This window comes from Mustela nigripes, chromosome 15 (genome assembly GCF_022355385.1).
Source record: "Mustela nigripes isolate SB6536 chromosome 15, MUSNIG.SB6536, whole genome shotgun sequence".
NCBI classification, from domain to species: domain Eukaryota; kingdom Metazoa; phylum Chordata; class Mammalia; order Carnivora; family Mustelidae; genus Mustela; species Mustela nigripes.
The window spans coordinates 29,163,348-29,182,999 of NC_081571.1; the positions used below are offsets into that span (position 1 = coordinate 29,163,348).

A 19,652-nucleotide genomic window follows, 5' to 3' on the forward strand; every position below is an offset into this window, starting at 1 on the left:
ATAGCTCTGGAGCTCATCTGCCTGGAAGAAGCCCATGAATCCTTCATATCCTTAAACTAGGATGGAAAGAGTACATTACCAGAATCCACAAAGGCTGAAGATTCCAGGTCTCACTGGTATTTAACATGACGCCCTGTCCTTAAACAAATGCGAAGCTATCAGAAAAGGAGATAGAGATTCAACTCATATCTTCTTACTGTTTCCACTGAACTTTGCTGTTTACCAGGAAAAAAAAAAAAAAAAAGCAGCTTTGGGCATGATGTTCCATGAAAAAGAGTAGTCAGCAATTTGTTACCGGCTTAGGTTGGACAAGGAGAATTTTACAGAGATCAAGTAAAGAAGAGAGAAGGAAATTTAATACCATTGAATGCCCTTGACCAAAATTTTGATAATGAGCTTGTTTCCTAGTGTCATAATTTCTGAACTTAATGTTCTTCAGCGATATCTTATGAACAATCTAGTAATAAAGTTTATGTGATAAATTATGTTGACAACATTATTACATAATGCGGGATTTAAGAAATTCTTTATGAGTCTTTGTTGAGTGCCTATCATATGCCTGGCAGAATAAAGAAAATTTAGCTCCTTTCTCAAGATGCTTTTTACTGGAATTACTCCTTTCAAAACTCTTGTTTTTATCACATAATTTTGGATCAATGTTGGATTAGTACAGACTATTACCCCATTTCATTCAAATATGTATTGATATGGGTGTAATTTAACAAAAATTTTTGTGATCCTGGTTATGACTTGAATGAGGAGTATGTTCAGAAACTCTTTTAAGCATCAAAGGTACAACACTGAGTTGGCATTATCATGTGATCCCATTCCTATCTATAAATAACTAGAGCAAAATAGCACCTGGACCTTCTCTTCCATTTTTTTTTTTTAAGATTTTATTTATTTATTTTGACGGACAGGGATCACAAGTAGGCAGAGAGGCAGGCAGAGAGAGAGGAAGGGAAGCAGGCTCCCTGCCGAGCAGAGAGCCCGATGCAGGGCTGGATCCCAGGACCCCGGGATCATGACCTGAGCCGAAGGCAGAGGCTTTAACCCACTGAGCCACCCAGGCGCCCCACTCTTCCATTTTTTGATGGAAAGCTTGGTTGGTATCTTTGCAATTAATTTTATATTGACCTCAGTTAGGCTGTGTCACGTATATACTTAATTTTCTTGAGTTTGACAAGTGTGTAGAACATGTAATAAAACAAACCAACCATGTTGGACTTTTTCCTCCTAAGTTTCATCTCACACTTTTCTTTGAAATTCTAACCTCTCCTCTTTAAATCATTCTAATTTTATCATTCCTATAGAAAGAGTTTGTAAATACCTTCTATGCAGAAGTAGTACTATTGCCTGTAACATTATGTGGTCATAACATTAACGGATTTTATCTTATGCTTCTGATTCCAATTATCTTGTGTGCCTTTAAGACTTTTCTTCGTTTCTTAAAGGTATTAAAACATGAAATGATTTTGGCCTTTAAGACTAATGATTTCCTGTTTTTCTATAATAAAATTAACTGGAGATGTCAATTTAAGTTTGTTAATAAAAACTACTTTCTCAATTTTCTTCTAAAAGATAAAGTCAGAGCAGAGGGAGAAAATGAATGACCAAAGGAAAATTTCATACTTTGGAATGACTTCAACAGCCATTCCTTTCCCCCTGAGCTTGAGACTTGAGATACACCTAACTGTTCATGAACCTAATCTTTAAATACAAAGAAACACTGGCTGCTATGATTTGTTGTACTTCTTCACCTGGTTTTGGTTCATGCATGGTAGAAGGACAGAGGTCTTATTAGATATTTAATATAAACAAAAATCATAAATTTATTTCTATAACTTTAAGTATTCAAGTAGATGTGCAAATACAAATTGTTCCTTAAAACATACTGCAAAGGCTAGGTTACTATTATCTCTATTCTGTAGGGGCTCATGTTCAATAAACACTAATTGCTAAAATGGGAAAACACTTATCTTGTCCTGTATAGACAGCATTCTTCAATTATGGGTAATTAATGCCTTTTTTCAAGCATTTGACATCTACTTTTGATCAGTGAAAATCATCCAACTTATCAAATCATTGTTCTGTTCATTTAATTTCTACATGGCCACAGTAGAGTCTGTAAAATGTATACTCTTTCTTAGAATGTCTCTACATCGGGAGAAAATGGTGCTCCCAGATTCTTTGGAGATACCTCATAAGAAAAATCAAAACATGAGAATTCTGTAGAAATTTAACTTGGGAGCTAGAATTAGCAGGAGCCTGATTTAACAATATGTCTGGAGGCAGCTGTGAGGGGTGGTTACAGTACAGCTTGATTTGCATCTCAGCCCTCCACTTGCCAAGTTGTGAGAACGCAACCTCTGGGCACCTCACTTTACTCATTTGTAAAATGGGGTAATTATAGCCCCTACTTTATACAGTTGTGAGAATTGAGATAAAACACTTAAAGCATGTAGAACAATGTGTGGTACAGAGGAGGCATTAAGTATTAGCTCTCATCTGGGGAAATCTGGAGTACTATTTGAGTTTAGACTAAAAAAACCCCTAAATTAACAAATTATTTCTTTTTGCAATGTCAATTCCTGGTTCTGTAGCGAAGTTAGAAATGATTTTTTTAAGTTGTGAGAAAATTCTCCAAATTAAACACTCATAAGTCAGAAAAGACTGGCTATAGAAGTAGCTGTAACATTTATATATGGTCAAACAGGGAAAGAGTCTTTTATCCTCTTCATGTAGAAGAAAAGCTGTATGTAATTACTGTGTGTGCAGCATATCTTTCTTGGCATTCAAAAGCATTAAGAGAACACTCATTAATTTCCAAGAGAGTTTTGAAAAATGCTAGTTCCTAGAATTTAGGCTGCATTTTTAGGGAAAAAAAATCTCTCGACACAGAGGCACAGAATCAGAAATTAAGAGGACCTGAATACCCAGATTTAGGTATAAATTTTGGACAACTTATTTAATCTCTCTGTGATCACTTTTAAAATGGGAATGATAAGGTTTTCTCCTTCAAATGAGCTATTGTGTGTCAGTGTGTTCTCTGAACCATAAATTAAAATTTCTGGATTCAAACTTTTATTTTATAAGCATATCTCCCTTGAGGATATAAAATTGTTTCACTGACCAGAAACACACTTGTATTGAAAACTTAACAAATGCTGCAAAAATGAATTATAAGCTAAACTGTACACATTGAATTTTGAATGAGAAATTTCAAAATAAGCATTTTGTTCTATTTACAGAAGTCAAATAGCACATACTACTTTTGGTCTCATTTAAAACATTTTCTAGAGAGTGAATTGATTTATAAACATGCTGTAATATCCCTAGGCATAAGTTTCTGCATATGTAAAAATGTGTGATTTCATGTTTATAACTCATTTAAAACGTTGATTCCCCCCCCCCCCCAGATGACATTTAAGAGTTACAGATAAGTAATACTGCATGACTGAAGCAGTGGTTAGCTAGAATTAATAGTGGAACAGTGGCATCTTTTCTGCACACATTTCTCTTTTAATATCTGTCTTTGCCACTCACAGCCATTCTGAGTCAAGCATTCCCTTCCTGCATTACTTCTGGAGAATCACTTGGTTTTAAATACTGACCTATTTCACAGTTCTAATAGGTAAGTTGTGTTACAATGTTCAGCAAATTTTGTATTTTATGGTAGGAACAGAAACACTAAACACAGCCAAATATACACGTTGGTTTGCAATGTTGCAGTGACTAGATTTAAGTGAACACTGCACTACAGACTAATCTTTCAATCAATAGAGAGTAATTCAGAGCTGCACCTTCGGAATGTAAACAGGAGAAATTCAGTCTTTGAAAAGGCAAAGGATAACTCTAAGTACTGAGTTCAAAGCATTTAATGACTTCATTATGCATCTCAGTAGGCATTTAGTATTAATGTAAAAAAAAAATCCAGACTTTTTTTTTTTTAATTAAAAGGTGGTAACATAACATTTGGCAGTTCGAGCACTTCTTGTTTTAATGTGCTTGTATTCAGGTATTCCTGGTCCCAGAAATGCTGGCAACTGAGAGATATAGAGAGGTTTTTAAAACTCAGGTTTCCTTAATTGCAGAGTTTGTTGCTTATAGCTTAGTGGGGCTTGATTCAGCCTAAACGGGAATCTGAAAGTGATTTAGCAGACAAAAATGAAATACATTTGAAAAGGCCATGGCCTGCGTCTCCCCTCCCCCAAATCAAAACAGCCCCAAACAATATCCTTTACTACTGGTCAGAACAAGTATCTGCTTTTGGGGCGCCTGGGTGGCTCAGTGGGTTACATCTCTCTGCCTTTGGCTCAAGTCCTGATCTCAGGGTCCTCGAATGGAGCCCCGCATTGGGCTCTCTCCCTGCCTGGGAGCCTGCTTCCCCCCACTCTCTCTGCCTACTGGTGATCTTGTCAAATAAATAAAATCTGGGGAAAAAAAAAGTAACGAGTATCTGCTTTTATAGGGCTATCTCAACTCATTCTGTGGAATTCAGGTAAGACTTTAAATGTTTCTTCTGCTTCTAACCATATCAGCACAATTACAGAGGGTATTTAGGGCCCAAGGGGGTGTTGAGCTGTTGTTTGGGGTAATTTTAAACTTGGACCTCATGCAACATTGAGAGATTTTCTTTCACACTAGTCCAAAGAAACACATTTTGTCTATCTACATTCCATTGCACGTTCAATTGGCTGGGATAGTTTCTAATTTCCATTCACAAACTATTGAAATAGCAGGTCGGATTTGCATTTCAACATCGGATGGCCACCATTAATTCCCCTTTTCACCTGCAACAAGAACTGTTGGGTATTAAAAAAAATTATTATTGTAAAATATACCAATGGCCATGGGTATGTAAAAATAGTCATTTACATGTTCATGAATATCGTAACACAAGTACGAGCTTTTCAAATGTAGTTCATTTTTATTATCACACCATTTTCAATATTGTGTGCACCTACTTTGTACCTAGCACACAGCTCCACATTAGCAAATTAAAGTAAAAAAGGTAGTCCCTCGTTTCAGTGGGAGAGACCACAGAAAAAGCAACAATGTATCATAATTTTGATACAGGATACACATGGGATAGGAAGGGTGCATTCCTATTCAGTAATAGAACTGTGACACGCTGAGGGAGGGAATGAAGACAATCGTTTAAAGAAACTTAAAGGTAATGCACCGAATTGACAACTAGATGTCTATCAAACTGTGCGAGACTACAGCTCTTTATGCTTAAGCTCCTGAAATAGGATTACAGATTGTAAATTTGTGAGATTTCCTAAATTAGATGTCTAACCATAAAAGTTTAGTTCCTCAACAATCTAAGTTAAAAAAATAAAAAATTCTCTCTAGGATTCTCTATTATCAGTTTGTTGTTTAATTCCTGGGCGAGAAGCACATTCTCGCTTCGTAGTACATTCTAGCTTGGAGCTAGAATGTTTTGCCGGGTAATGCTAGGGAAGCAACTTCCAGTCAATTGCCTCCAATCAAACCTAACACGACTTCTATAGAACTATGCTCAGACCATGCAGGTCTTTTTCCTTTTTTTTAAACTGGAATTGCAGATGGCTCTTTTTCTTTTCTAACCCCAAGACGTGGTCTTCATTTGTCACTGCACTCATTTTGCCAACAAGATGTGTCTTTTCAGTCAAATCTGTGGAGGCTATAGCCTGGACAATTAAACGAAAAGACATCTCCGCCGGCGATAAGCTCCACCTGTTGAGGTCAATTAAGTTTACAGGGCTAGGCTCCTTCTTCCGTCCAGGTAGGGATGGGCTGCAAGCACGCGCTCTCTAAGGAGCCTACCCCGGAGGAACTTAAGCAATTAATAGCAAACAGCTGCCAACAGCTGCCTGGCTAGCTTACCCCTGCCCGTCGAAGGGCGAGGGGACCGCATGGCAGCCACAACTGAAAGGCACAAAAGGCAGCACCTATCTTGAAGACACTCTGGCCTCGCGAATACCGCTCCCGGCGCAGGGGCCTCCGCCTAGGGGGCGCGGGCGACGCGGGCCGGGGGCGAGCCCAGGTGCGGCGACGGGGGGGAGGGCTCCGCCACGCGCCAAGGAAGAAAGCCTGACTCATGTCGTGTCCTGGCGGTGGCGGCAGCTGCGGCGGGCTCCTGGGAACTGAAACTCGTGATGCTGTTGCTGCGGAGAAAAGCCTCATTACCCATTCCGCAGGCGGGGGGGGACACCATCCAGGGCGGGGACACCACCCAGGGCGCGTACACCCGAGACCCGGGGCTCCGGCAGCCTCTGCGGGCCCCTCCCCGCAGCTCCCCCTCCCCTGCCGCGTGCCCGCGCGCGCGCCGGCCGCGTGTGAGAACAGAGCGGACACACCTAACCAGCGCGCGCCCCGCACCCTGCCCCACCCCCACTCGGGCCCAAACTCAGACCCGGATTCGCTCCCCCGGCCGAAATTCCCCACCCCCACCATCCCCCGGCGTCGGCGCCTCCGCGAGCCTTCGGCAATTTCCGTCGGGACACCCAGCGCTCGGCAAGGCCAGAAGCCCGGCCGCCTCCTACTCCGGCGGACCCGGCTTTATGTCTGCGGCGCCGGGGCGCATGCGCAGACGCCATCTTCCCTCCTTCTCCTTTGCTTGCCCCCTCCCCCTCGCCACCGCCACCGCCTCCTCTCGCCGGCGGTCGCCCCTCCTCCTCCTGCGCTCGGGCGCTGGTCCCTCCTCTCCCGATGCCGCGAGAGACCGGGGGATACGGTGGAGCTGGAGAAGAGCACTAGTAACAACCATCACAGCCCCCTCCCCGCCCGCCGCCCTCCCTCGGCACCCACCCACTCACCCGCCCCGTTTGCCGACACCGACCAACCCCACCTCTCGTTCCTTTGAACGGCGTCGGCTGCAGTCGCTTGCACCAGTCCGTCTGGCCACCAACGCCGCCGAGAAGGAGCCGCCGCTGCCTGCGGCCCCCTCCCGCCCCGGCCGCGGGAGCACAGGGTGAGGACGAGCCGGCTGCGGAGGAAGAGGACAGGAGCGGCTCGCACCCCTCTGCGCTAGCGCACATCCCGCCGCCCTCCGGGGAGGCTCGGGCGCCGGCCCCTTCCTCCCCGAGGACGTGTGCCGAGCCGAGGCGCCTGCCCTGAGGGAGGAAAATGCTCGGGCTCCATGGCTGCCAGTGATGGAGCGGTCCCTGGGCTCCCGCTGCCACTGCCGCCGCCGCGCCCCGGCCGTGCTCCGCGAGGACCCGGCGTCTCTGCGCGCCCGCCCGCGCCTCGTTGCTGGGCTCACCGTACCGGGCGCCCCGCCGCCGCCGCCCCGCTCCGAGCCTCGCCGCCCCGGCCCCAGCCGCGGCCAGCGTTTGCTCACGGAACAGCCGCCGCGAGCCCAGGGGGTTTGAAAGGGTCCGAGGGGCGTGGGGGGAGGGCTAAGCGGGGACAGCGGGGCCGGGAGGGGAGGTTTGAGCGACACTGAGCTCGGGGCTTGCCGGCGGCGGCGGCGCTGGGGGTGGCGAGGGGAAGGCGACACTCGCTCCGCGCTGCCTTCGTGCAGAGCGACCGGGAGGGCTTTGCAGCGGCCGCCGCCGCCGCCGCCGCGGCGGGAGGAGGGGTTGAGGTGGTTTCTGAGTTGTCCGGAGAAGGTGGGCATTTCTCGGTTTTCCCACCCCCTCCCCTTGTCTCTCCCTTGCCTTGTCTCCCCCTCCCTCCTGCCCCGCACCCCACGTGAAGCGGAATATAAAGGGGGGTGTGAGACTAGAGGGGAAAGTGAATGGCGAAGGACTGAAGGGGTCCCCCCTTCGGGTCCCTGGCCGCCCTGTTCACCCTCGTTCATCCTCCCTTCCCGAAGCTCGCCCTCGAAGGCAGGAGCGGCCGGCGCCTTCGGCTGAGGAGGAGGAGAAGGAGGAACCGCGCCGGGCGGAGCGTCAGGTCCCGTTTTCCTCCCCGGCGTCTTGAATACAAAGATTACGGTGCAGAAGGAAATTGCGCTCGCCTCCTCCGCCCCCCGGTACCCGACACAATGCACCAGCCGCCTGAGTCCACCGCCGCCGCGGCCGCGGCCGCTGCAGACATTAGTGCTAGGAAGATGGCGCACCCGGCAATGTTCCCTAGAAGGGGCAGCGGTAGTGGCAGCGCCTCTGCTCTCAATGCAGCAGGTACCGGCGTTGGTAGTAGTGCCACATCTTCCGAGGATTTTCCGCCTCCGTCGCTGCTCCAGCCGCCACCTCCTGCAGCATCTTCTACGTCGGGACCACAGCCTCCGCCTCCACAAAGCCTGAACCTCCTTTCGCAGGCTCAGCTGCAGGCACAGCCTCTTGCGCCAGGCGGAACTCAGATGAAAAAGAAAAGTGGCTTCCAGATAACGAGCGTTACCCCGGCTCAGATCTCCGCCAGCATCAGCTCTAACAACAGTATAGCAGAGGACACTGAGAGCTATGATGATCTGGACGAATCTCACACGGAAGATCTGTCTTCTTCCGAGATCCTTGATGTGTCACTTTCCAGGGCTACTGACTTGGGGGAGCCTGAACGCAGCTCCTCAGAAGAGACTCTGAATAACTTCCAGGAAGCTGAGACACCTGGGGCAGTTTCTCCCAACCAGCCCCACCTTCCGCAGCCTCATTTGCCTCACCTTCCCCAACAGAATGTTGTGATCAACGGGAATGCTCATCCACACCACCTCCATCACCACCATCACATTCATCACGGGCACCACCTACACCATGGGCACCACCATCCATCCCATGCTGGTGTGGCCAGTACATCCATTCCCGGAGGGCCACCCTCGAGTCCAGTATCCAGAAAACTCTCGGCCACGGGAAGCTCTGACAGTGTTATGCCAGCTGTACCAACTTCTGCTGTCTCATCGGGTGGCTCACCTGCATCTGTAATGACTAATATCCGTGCTCCAAGTACTACCGGCAGTATAGGTATAAGTTCTGTTACTGGCACGAATACAATGAATACTGTTAACATTACTGCTGTGGGTAGTTTTAATCCTAGTGTGACGAGCAGCATGCTTAGTAATGCTAGTGTAAATGCAAGCAATATTCCTAGTGCTGCTAGTGTGAGCGTGGGGCCTGGAGTTAGCAGCGGTGTTAATGTGAATATCTTGAGTGGCATGGGCAATGGTACTATTTCTTCCTCCGCTGTTGTCAACAGTGCCCCTAACGCAGCTGCAGGGATGACTGTGGGATCTGTTTCAAGTCAGCAGCAACAGCCAACAGTTAACACGTCCAGGTTCAGAGTTGTGAAGTTAGATTCTAGTTCCGAACCCTTTAAAAAAGGTAGATGGACTTGCACCGAGTTCTATGAGAAAGACAATGCTCCACCTGCTGCAGAAGGTGTGGCGATGAATAAAGTGGTGGAAACAGTAAAGCAAAACCCAGCAGAAGTGACTTCTGAGAGGGAGAGCACTAGTGGGAGCTCAGTGAGCAGTAGTGTCAGCACACTGAGTCACTACACAGAGAGTGTGGGAAGTGGAGAGATGGGAGCCCCGACTGTGGTGGTGCAGCCGCAGCCGCCAACTCTTCAAGGTATGGCTCTTCAGCAGGTGGATTTCAGCAGCTCTGGTCCTCCGAGTATCTCTCAATCGCAGATCACGCAAGTACAATTACAGCCTCAAGAACTGAGCTATCCTCAAAAGCAAGGTCTTCAGCCAGTACCTCTGCAAGCCACGCTCAGTGCTGCCACTGGTATCCAGCCACCACCTGTTAGCGTGGTTGGTGTAACTTCAGCTTTAGGTCAGCAGCCTTCCATTTCCAGTTTGGCTCAACCCCAACTGCCATATCCTCAGACGGCTCCTCCAGTGCAGGCTCCCCTTCCAGGGGCCCCACCCCAACAGTTACAGTATGGACAGCAGCAACCGGCTGTTTCTACGCAGATGGTCCCAAGCCATGGCAAAGCAGTGACTCAGAATCCCGCTTCAGAGTATGTACAGCAGCCACCGATTCTCCAAACAGCGGTGTCCTCGGGACAGCCCTGCGCTGCAGGAGTGGGAGCAGGAACAGCAGTGATGCCTATGGCCCAGCCACAGAGTATCCAGCTGCCAGTGCAGCCCGCAGCAATCCAAACACAACCTGCAGGGGCATCTGGCCAGCCTGTTGGCCAGGCTCAGGCGGCTGTATCTGTTGTACCTCCTGGCAGTCAGATTGCAAATATTGGTCAACAAGCGAGCATACCTACTGCAGTGCAGGGACCCTCTACCCAAGTCACACCTTCAGTTATTCCGCAAGGTGCTCCTCCATCTTCACAGATAGTCCCACCTGCTCCAACTGCGATTATTCATCAGGGAGTTCAAACTAGTGCTTCAAGCCTTCCTCAACAGTTGGTCCTTGCACCCCAAAGTACCTTGTTAACTGTGCCTCCCCAGCCTCAAGGAGTAGAATCAGTAGCTCAAGTTTCGCAGCCGTTGCCTGCAGTTAGCCCTTTGCCCTCTGCTAGTAGTATTTCTGTTACAAATCAGGTTAGTTCAACCGGTCCTTCTGGAATGCCTTCTGCCCCAACAAACTTGGTTCCACCACAGAATATAGCACAAACCCCTGCCACTCAAAATGGCAATTTGGTTCAAAGTGTTAGCCAACCTCCCTTGATAGCAACTAATATAAATCTGCCTTTGGCACAACAGATCCCACTAAGTTCTACTCAGTTCTCCGCACAATCATTAGCTCAGGCAATTGGAAGCCAAATTGAAGATGCCAGGCGCCCAGCGGAACCCTCCTTAGTTGGCTTACCTCAGACTATCAGTGGTGACAGTGGGGGAATGTCAGCAGTCTCAGATGGGAGTAGCAGCAGCCTAGCAGCCTCTGCTTCTCTTTTCCCGTTGAAGGTGCTACCGCTGACGACACCCCTGGTGGATGGCGAGGATGAGAGGTAAGATCATGCCGTGTTTCTGCAGACATTCAACAGATTCAAAGTTAATCTGTTCAGTAGCTATGTATCTGCACAACATTTGTCAAAAGCATTACCTATTTTTTCATTTTTGTATGTGAAAATGCGGTTTCGTGGTAAGTTTTCTAGAGCAAGAGTGGTGGAATGGTTTCAGAGTGGATAGTAAGTGGTGGGTGCAAGTAATATGTAACAGACTAGTTATTGAGCAGAAAGTATAGGTCTGGGGGCACCAAGTGTTTTTGTTACTTATGAAATGCTTTTTAAAGGGATTTATTATGAACGGAAAATTTTTGCTAACCCATATAATAGTAAATCTAGTCATTTGAATTTCTAAAATCCTTATGATAATCTCTTGAAGTGGGGGTTGTTCCCACGGTGGTTTCTCCTTTACTAGATTGGACAATCCTTTTCACTTCTACTGTGTTTGATCTTAGACTGTGAAAGATAATGTTACCTGCTTTTCCTAGTCAGACATTATAGGAAAAAGATGACCTAGTTTGGGTTATATAGGTTGCCCTTATACTGTAATTGACCAACTTTTGTGTACTTATTTAATGGTCATTTTAACTGACCAGAACAGGAATGGGAATCTTAAAAAGTATCTTGTGGGGGAGGAGGGTATACACTGTCAAAATTACCAGGTTTATCTTTGAAAGAAGTATCCTGTACGTTTTTCCTTTTGTTTGGTAGATCAAGGTGGTAGCCATTTTAAAAAGTAAGGAAAGTCTTAGAGGGTTGAATTTACAGAGGCTTGAAAATAAGACTTTGTTCTCCAGATAATGTATTCCACCTGTTCCCCTCTTTGCCAAAAAAATACCTAAAGCCAAAAATACAGTATTAATCGAGTGTTTTTGTAATTGAACTGGAAATAATGCTCCAAACATGCCATTGAATCAAATTGTGTCTTTTAAGCTGACTGCCTAGAAAAGTTGTGAAATCTCTAATGAGTCTACATTGCTTTAAAGTTGATTTTTAAAGGAATGTTCTTTTCACAGATTTGCTGGTCTGTGACTAACCTTGATCAAAAGAGTATCATAGGAGTTAATGACAAAAGGCTGCTCATTTTAACCATCGAACTTTGAATAAACTCTAAAGACACTTAATTATTTTATTGTTAGTTGTAGATTTTTGTGATTGAACTTTCATCAGACCCAATTGGAAATTTTTTCACCTGGGAGAAATTGAGGGTATTTCAAAAGAATTGCAGTCTTAGAAAAATATTGCAGTGAGGTTTTCATAATATATATGTATATATTTTAGTTCCTTAAAAGATGTAAGGTAAAGGCATCGTTAATTGAAATAATTTAAAATCTTGTCTTTCAAGATTTTTGTTTTTTTAAAATTTTTCCAGGAGTCATGTAATTAAAACCTTGTTATCTAACCAAATGTGTTCTGTATCATGTATACGAAACTGAACTTAAGAGTTAGACCTCTTCTAAGAGGTAGTTTCCTTAGTAGTCCTACTATAATTAATGATAAACTTTGTTTCATATGCTAATTGCTAACAGTCACTATAATTTTAAAGTATTTGTCCCAAATATTAATGTTTTCTAAATCTAAGGGGCATGATTGAGTGAAACTCCTGAAAATCAGGTCTATTATGTAGGTGCTAAATTCAGAGAAATAAAAGATAGATGAAATACACAAATGAAAACCACACATTTTGAATTGAAACCTGCCATGATTTTTGTTAATTACCATTTGTGGTCTCCTGGCATGACTTTCTCCTTTTTTATTCCCCTGGTGGTAGGGCGTGATAGAGCTTTCCACAACTTGCTCTTCCAGACAATTAAAGTCAGATGTTGCTACTTAGAACTAGGTTTTTAATTGTAGGGATAGAGGCCAGCTTAAGATATTTAGTACAAAATTAATTTTTCCATATAATAAGTGAGATGAAGATTAATTAAGGGCAAGCTGTGTAGAAATGTTTGGAAATAAAGGGACAAAAAACGATACTAAAGTATGATTAAGTATTGGTGTAAAGTAACCTGAGTTGACTCTGCCTGTTTTGAATTTACTACATATTTAAACTTTTTGTTAGTTAACATCAAAGTTAAGTCATGAAAGCCAGAAAATTTTTGTTTCGTAGGTGTTCTTTAAATGTTGAAAAATCAAAATTTGTCACCCCTAAAGTACCTATAAAGGCCAATAAGGATAAACATGTATATATTATTTTCTTTATGGTGTTTTACTGCAAATTATTCTTTTATCCCTAAAGAAAAAGAAATGTTTTAAATTTGCCTTTGGAAGGGAATTTGAGACTATCTACTAGAGAAAAAAGTGATAATGATTAAAAAAATTCTTACCTTTTCTTCCCATGACAGCTTCCATGTCACATGCATCTTCTGGGGTTTGGTCACCAATTTCTCTCTCATGGGAGGAAGGGGGTTACATTATAATTTCAATATTATGACTTAGAAACCATGTTAACAATAAAGCATTTTGGTGGTAAGGTAAATGAAAGAATATTCTGTAGTCTGTTTCTAAAATAATACTCTTAACACTTTAAAATTTAAAACGTTCATTAGGCATGTGAAAAATGCTTTCAGTTGATCATTGGTCAAGACTATAAAAATTAGAAACATGGGTCAGGCGTTAAGGTTATCTTGTTTTTTAAAATTCATTCTCATTAAAAAGGTCTTACTATCTCGTTTTCGCTTTTAACATGAACTTACCTTTATAACACAGGGAAGATACCGGTATTTCACACTGATCTATAATGTTTTGTGCTTTCCAATTCTTAGTACAGCCTCCCTTGTAAAATTGGTCATACTTCTATTCATTCTTCAACACTTATCTCAGATGTTCCTTCTGGAACATTTTTTGGTGTTCCTCTATTTAATGCGCTGCACACATTCAGTTGTTATGTTTACCTGTCTTCCTCATAAGACTCTGAGCTCCTCAAGGGCAAGAACTAAATTTTTTTTTTTTAAGATTTTATTTATTTATTTGACAGAGACACAGTGAGAGAGGGAGCACAAGCAAGGAGAGTGGGAGAGGGAGATGCAGGCTTCCCCGTTGAGCCAGGAGCCCCATGTGGGGCTTGATCCCAGGATTCAGGAATCATGACCTGAGCAGAAGGCAGACGTTTAAAGACTGAGCCACCCAGGCACCGCAAGAACTAAATAATATTTGAGTGAATTAATGAGCAGACCTTTCTCTGCTTTTTCCGTCACTATTTAAAATTTATATATTTTTATATATGTATATATATTTATATATTATCTCATCATAAGCACAACTGTTAGAGATGCAGGATCATATAATTTGTGTAATAAATTGAAAAGAAAAGAAGAAAAAGACTTGCTTTTTTGCACCTCTTTAACCTCATCGTTGAGGTGAATTGATAGCTTTTTTCTAAATACAATACCTGTTACTTAGTAGGCTCTCAAATTTTTATTAAAGAGGAATGAAAGTCTTCTTATCTATAAAATAGGAGTAATACTCATTTTGCCTTCTTTTGAGGATAGTACCATTAGATAAAATATTTTAACTATAAAATTCTAAATTATAGGCTTTAATTTTTACTTAGGTTATACCTGCAGAGTTTAAAGGGTCAAGTAATTTACATGGTTATTGAAGCAAACAAAAGCTTCCTACCTCCCCCTTTCCATTTTACCTTACCCAAAAGCAGTCACTTTAACCTCTTTTAGATGATTGTCCTGTTTACCTCCTAGTTTATAAACAACATGCTTATATTGCTGCTGGATATGCAACATGGCTAGATGGTTAGGAGCATGGGCTCTGGGTTTATACTGTTTAGGTTTGAATCTTCCTCTGTCAGCTGTTAGTTTTATGTAATATTGGGCTACTTAACTTCTCTATGCCTCCTCATTTGGCTCATTTAAAAATGGGGATAAAAAAAATAAAAAATAAAAAATAAAAATAAAAATGGGGATAGTAGTACCTACCTCATAGGGATGTTTTAGAATATGAATTTGGAAAGCCTCTAGAACTGTGTCTAACTCACATGCTATGTATAGTTTGTGTTAAATAAAATACTCTGCGTTTGTTTCGGTTTTATTAACTTCCTGGATGGAAAATGAAGATTTAATTTCGTTATCACTTACGCAGCTGATCCCTTTACTTCCTGGTACCCTTCTTAATAGCTATGATTCCATCACTTTTGATAATTCAATATTCTTGTAAAATACCACTTTTCCTGTCCTGTACAATGTGCTGTACTTGCCTGCCTCCCTCCACTCCACCCCAGCTATCTAATGCATATAGTGTACTAGAATATATAGAATATATATTTCTATATACTACTTAGCCTATAGAAATGTTAGCCCCCCCCCCCCAAAGTTTTCATCTGTTTCCTCCAAATTGCCTTTCTGCCAATTTTGTATGCCTTTCTTCCTATTTTTGCTTTGCCTTTTGTGATAGAGCCTTTCCTCAGATGTCTGGTAATTCTTGGTCATCTGCACATCTGCACATCTGCACGTTAGGAGAGGAAAGAGCTTATCTAGTCTCAGTGTGACTTGTTGATTGTTAGCTTTACTATAGGGTGATCTGGCTGAAGTTCAATGTCTCTGCTCCACCCCTGGGTTAGTTTTGCTGTAATTATCACTAATTCAGCTTTTCGTCAAATGTCTCTTGAAATGTTCAGGTATTATCACCAATTTTATCTTCCTGAGGCAGTCTCTCCTGTCCCTCTGGCCTCCATTGTGGACTGTCTTCTAGACTTAGTATACAACCATTATTGTGGGATTCCTTTCACTTTCTTCCGTGGTTGGATTTCCATTTTGCAGTGGTCCATGTCATGTTCATTCTTGGCTTACTTGATGTTTTAAAATTGTTTTAGGGGGCACCTGCCTGGCTCAGTCTGTAGAGCATACGACTCTTGATCTCAGGGTTGTGAGTTTGAGCTGCATGTTGGGTGTAGAGATTACTTAAAAATAAAATCTTAAAAAAATGGTTTCCGTTTACCCTGAAATTCATTTGATTATTTGGTTAGGTTAAGAATACTACCTGTAAAATTGTATTATTTTATAATTTTGCTCCATTGCTTTCTAGCTTCCATATTGCTTTTGAGAAGTCTGAAGTCACTCTGATTTCCAAATATTGTATGTGACCTGTGTGTTTGTTTCCTTTTTTCCTGCCTTATTTACCCTTTTCTCTGTTCCTCTCTCTCTCTTTAATTCTCTGAAAGCTTTTGAGATTGTATCTGTTTCCAGTGTTTGGAAATTTTATAGTCATGGATCCTTGTATAGGTGTCTTTTCATCCATGTTGCTGAGTACTAGGTGTGCTCTTTTAGTCTGGAAACATCTTTTAATTCTGGGACTTTTTCTTGAACGAGGTCTTGATTATTTCTCTCTATTTTCTGTTTCTTTCTCAAACTCTTATTGGGATAATGGACCTTCTTGATTTCTTTTCTACTTTTCTTGTATTTTCCATCTCATTTTCTTTTTGCTGTACTTCTATTGAGTTTTCATATGTTATATATTTAATTTTCCACAGCTTTTGTTTTTTGACTTTGCTCCTTTGAAATAGTTTCTTGCTCTAATAACAATATTTTCTTTTAGCTGTCTGAAATATAAAGGTTATTATTATTTTTTAAAGATTTCTTCTCCTTGTGTGATCAGTGTCTCCCAGGTTTGTTTTCTTAGTTTGTATTTGCTTTGTTCTTTATCTTTCATGTTCTGTAGCCGTACCTTAGATGGTTGGTGGTTGTGTTGTGAATAGGGAAGTAAAATCATAATTAGAAATCCTCAGTGATACTTGTTAGCCTTTACTGTATAGTAACCAGGCTCAGATGTTTGGTTGGAGGACTTTATTGATGTCAGTGTCTTCACGTATTTCCTTTGAGCTGGTTAGATTCCCTGTAGAAGGCTCTTTCTTGCTTGGAGGTGAAGGTTGTGGGGGATAGGAGGGAAGTTGGGTAAAAGGTCTTGGGAGAGTCTTAGCATCCCCATATATATTTCTTCACTCAATCACCCTGTTTTAGTATGTTTTACTGCCTGCGGCTGTACCTGATTTTCTCAGTCTTGAGATATGGTGTTTTGTATTCTCCAGACAATATATTTTCAGGTTTCTGTTGGGATTGGGGAAGGACAGTAAGGATCAGTGGAGCTGGTTACTTCTTAAAAAGACTTAAACAATCTTCCTTATTTTAGCTCCCTCTCTCCCCCATATCCCACTTCAGATGTATGTGGTACTGCCAATTGCTGAGTCTTTTGGGGATTTTACAGTTTAAATTGGGTTTGTTCTTGGCTTTCTCCACTGTTTGCTAAAGATTTGATTTTCTAGTGTTTGCTAAGTCATTTGTCACTCAACCATCTGCTTTCCAGCTTCCAAACTTTTGTTGCTATTGTCTTTTTACCCATTCTCTCAATTTTTGTTGGTTTATGTCTTTATAGCTAAAAAATTCATTTTTTAGTTTTTAGGTTTTTAGTAAAGGAGTATAAATTATGTGTTTACTATCATTATATACTAATCTTAACTATACAACACTGCACTATTAAATGTAAAGAATGATGCTAATTTTAATAAGGTCATTGCTCCAAGGTTTGATCTGTAATAAGTACATAAATTTTAAGAGTGGAATTGCTTGGCTTATATTCAGTAGAATATAAGTGTGGAATTAAGAGTGGAATTGCTTGGCTTATATTCAGTAGAAATAATAATAGTATATAACTCGGTATTTCAGTTCATAGAAGTGATTAGAAATGTTAGGATTAGATTCAGTTAATATTTATTATCACATTAAGCCAACTCAACCCTGTGAGTTAAGTTCATTCTGTCTTACTGGTGAATAAGCTGAAGCGTAGTTTCTAGAGAGGTGGAGTTGTTTCTGGTTACACACATAGCAGCACAACAGCTAATATTAAAATTTTTTTTTCCAACTAAAAGTCTTTTGGTATTTCTACTAATGAAGCCAACAAGAAGGAAGCGTAATGCCCATAAACAAGAGTAGCTGAAAACCTGAAAAAAGGCAGGCTTCTTTGATTTGTGTATTTGTGCAAAAGTAGAATTACCGTAGAACATACTGCTGTTTGCCTGTAAGTCCTCGGTGAGGGAAAAAAGTGGTTAAAGGCATCACAACTGATGGACCTGGAGTGCAGTAGACATGCAAATGATAAGTGAATTAAGTTTAATATTGTTTTTTCTTTTTGAAGTTGTATGAAAATTATTTTTTCAGGAAAACTTTTAATTTTCTAATTTAAATTCAGTCTTTGTAGCATTGGCTTCAGAATTGTGAGGCAACAGTTAGATTTTGGTTCTTGTTTAGGAAGTTGAATTTAAAATTATGAACTATGCAAAGCATGACCTCTTCTGCTGCAATATTAGAAGCATGCTGCAATGTTGGAACTCTGGTGGTTGGTTTTTGCCGTGTCACCGTGTTGAGCGTGTCATGGTAGGAATATGCTTTAATGGCTCATTAAAAGAAATTACATGAATTGCATGTTTACATTATTTTAAAGAACTATTTATAATTAATTTTAGATTCTAGGTTGACTTTGTTTTCTAGCTTCACGTATATTCACATGTCCTTCCCCCCATTATTTCTTCCTCACCAGTTTGATGTGGAAATCTTACGTTTCAGCATTATTGAGCCTAGTTGACTTTTATTTTTCCTTCTTCTTGAAACACTCTTTTGCTTTCAGGGCTCTTTTTAGTTTCTTCCCACCTTTCTGGCTCCTTTTTTCAGTGTCTCTCAGATTCATCTATTCTGTCCGACTCCGTGTTGGAGTTTCTCTGGATTTCTAAGTCCTTTTCCCACCTAACTGCCTTTTCCGTAAGTGATCATCTGCTCTGTGGCTTTAAATACAGTCTGTATGCTATCAGTTTTCTGAATGCGCATCACTAGCCCACACTTTTTTTAGCTTTAGGTGATACTGTTCTCTGCCTTCATAAAGCATCTCCACTTGCATTCTCATAGTCTTAACAGAGCACAAAGTTTCTCTTCATTACCTGTCCTCTCAAATTTCTTTCTATTTTGTTATCTTCTTTTTAATAATTATTATTTCTTACTAGTTCTTCACTTCAGAAACTTTAGGGTAATTCCTGATAACTTCCCCTTTTTCTCACCGTGTACTTCCTGACCTTATCCTACAAAATATATTCTGAATTCATCTGCTGCCCCCACCATTGCCCCAACTCTAGTCTAATGTATTTAACTCTTAAAGTACTACAGTAGCTTCCTCATTAGCCTCTTGCATACATTCTCTTGTTTCTCCAATATTATATCTTGCAGTCAGAATGATATTCTTAAAATAAAAAATCTGTTCAGAACTCTCACTTGCCCAGCACCCTTTAAAGCCTTCCTATCCCTTTGAAAGTAATTACTTTTTGCCTTTGTTTACCTCTGGCATCATGTAGTGCCACTTTCCCCTCTGCTTTCTGTGTTCCAACTGCCTTCTTTCAGTTCCTCAAGTTGCCATTCATTCTTAGTTCTTCCTCTAGGGTTAAGCACACATTCTTCAGCCTAAGCATCCCCTGTGTCACCTGTCCTCTATTCCTCCTCAAAGTTTAACTGACACGTTTTTATAAAAAAATTTTTTTAATTTCAATGTATTAGTTTCAGGTGTACGATATAGTGATTCAGCAATTCTATACACTACTTGGGGCTCATCACATGAGTACTAACGGTCACTTTTTGATAGGCCTTCTGTGACATAGCAATCTAAACTCTGGTTCTTTGTTAATAATGTTCTTTTATAATGTTTATTAGTTTGTAGAGTGTGTGTGTGTGAGAGACAGAGAGAGAGAGAGAGAGAGAGATAATCTGATGATTTTAAGCTTTATAGACAGGGATGCTTGATTTGCTTCTACATATCCAAAGTGTATTTCAGTGCTTAACAGA

General features: G+C 41.9%; 3 protein-coding genes across 8 annotated transcripts in view; 2 read left to right on the forward strand and 1 right to left on the reverse strand.

Annotated features, from left to right (window-relative positions):
• Positions 1–5,760: 5,760 nt before the first annotated feature.
• On the reverse strand, positions 5,761–7,606 carry LOC132002650 (serine/arginine repetitive matrix protein 1-like). The gene is made up of 3 exons (XM_059377782.1): positions 7,430–7,606; positions 6,836–7,385; positions 5,761–6,152 (listed from the first exon to the last, which is right to left on the reverse strand). The coding sequence occupies exons 1-3, from the start codon at positions 7,604–7,606 to the stop codon at positions 5,863–5,865; spliced, it is 1,017 nt and encodes a 338-aa protein (XP_059233765.1). The 3' UTR covers positions 5,761–5,862.
• On the forward strand, positions 7,127–7,893 carry LOC132002832 (sterile alpha motif domain-containing protein 1-like). The gene is made up of 2 exons (XM_059378013.1): positions 7,127–7,362; positions 7,805–7,893. The coding sequence occupies exons 1-2, from the start codon at positions 7,127–7,129 to the stop codon at positions 7,842–7,844; spliced, it is 276 nt and encodes a 91-aa protein (XP_059233996.1). The 3' UTR covers positions 7,845–7,893.
• The window catches only part of TSC22D1 (TSC22 domain family member 1), a 138,615-nt gene continuing 126,844 nt past the window's right edge, over positions 7,882–19,652 (forward strand). For all 6 annotated transcript variants that reach the window (XR_009400030.1, XM_059378004.1, XM_059378006.1 and 3 more), the window contains exon 1: positions 7,882–10,827. Coding sequence is in view for 5 of the 6 variants with exons in the window: in XM_059378004.1 (XP_059233987.1) it covers positions 7,976–10,827 (2,852 nt within the window). In the remaining variant the exon portion in view is untranslated. The remainder of the gene's footprint in view (positions 10,828–19,652) is intronic.

Bases quoted from the DNA above. Each gene is read 5' to 3' on its own strand.
- LOC132002832 (XM_059378013.1), top strand. From the start codon at position 7,127: ATGGCTGCCAGTGATGGAGCGGTCCCTGGGCTCCCGCTGCCACTGCCG. The intron at 7,363-7,804 runs GTCCGAGGGGCG...CCCTTCCCGAAG, and splicing joins AGCCCAGGGGGTTTGAAAGG to CTCGCCCTCGAAGGCAGGAG.
- LOC132002650 (XM_059377782.1), bottom strand. From the start codon at position 7,606: ATGCCCACCTTCTCCGGACAACTCAGAAACCACCTCAACCCCTCCTCC. The intron at 7,386-7,429 runs GTGTCGCTCAAA...GTCCCCGCTTAG, and splicing joins GCCGGCAAGCCCCGAGCTCA to CCCTCCCCCCACGCCCCTCG. The intron at 6,153-6,835 runs GTGGGGTTGGTC...TTTTCTCCGCAG, and splicing joins GCCGTTCAAAGGAACGAGAG to CAACAGCATCACGAGTTTCA.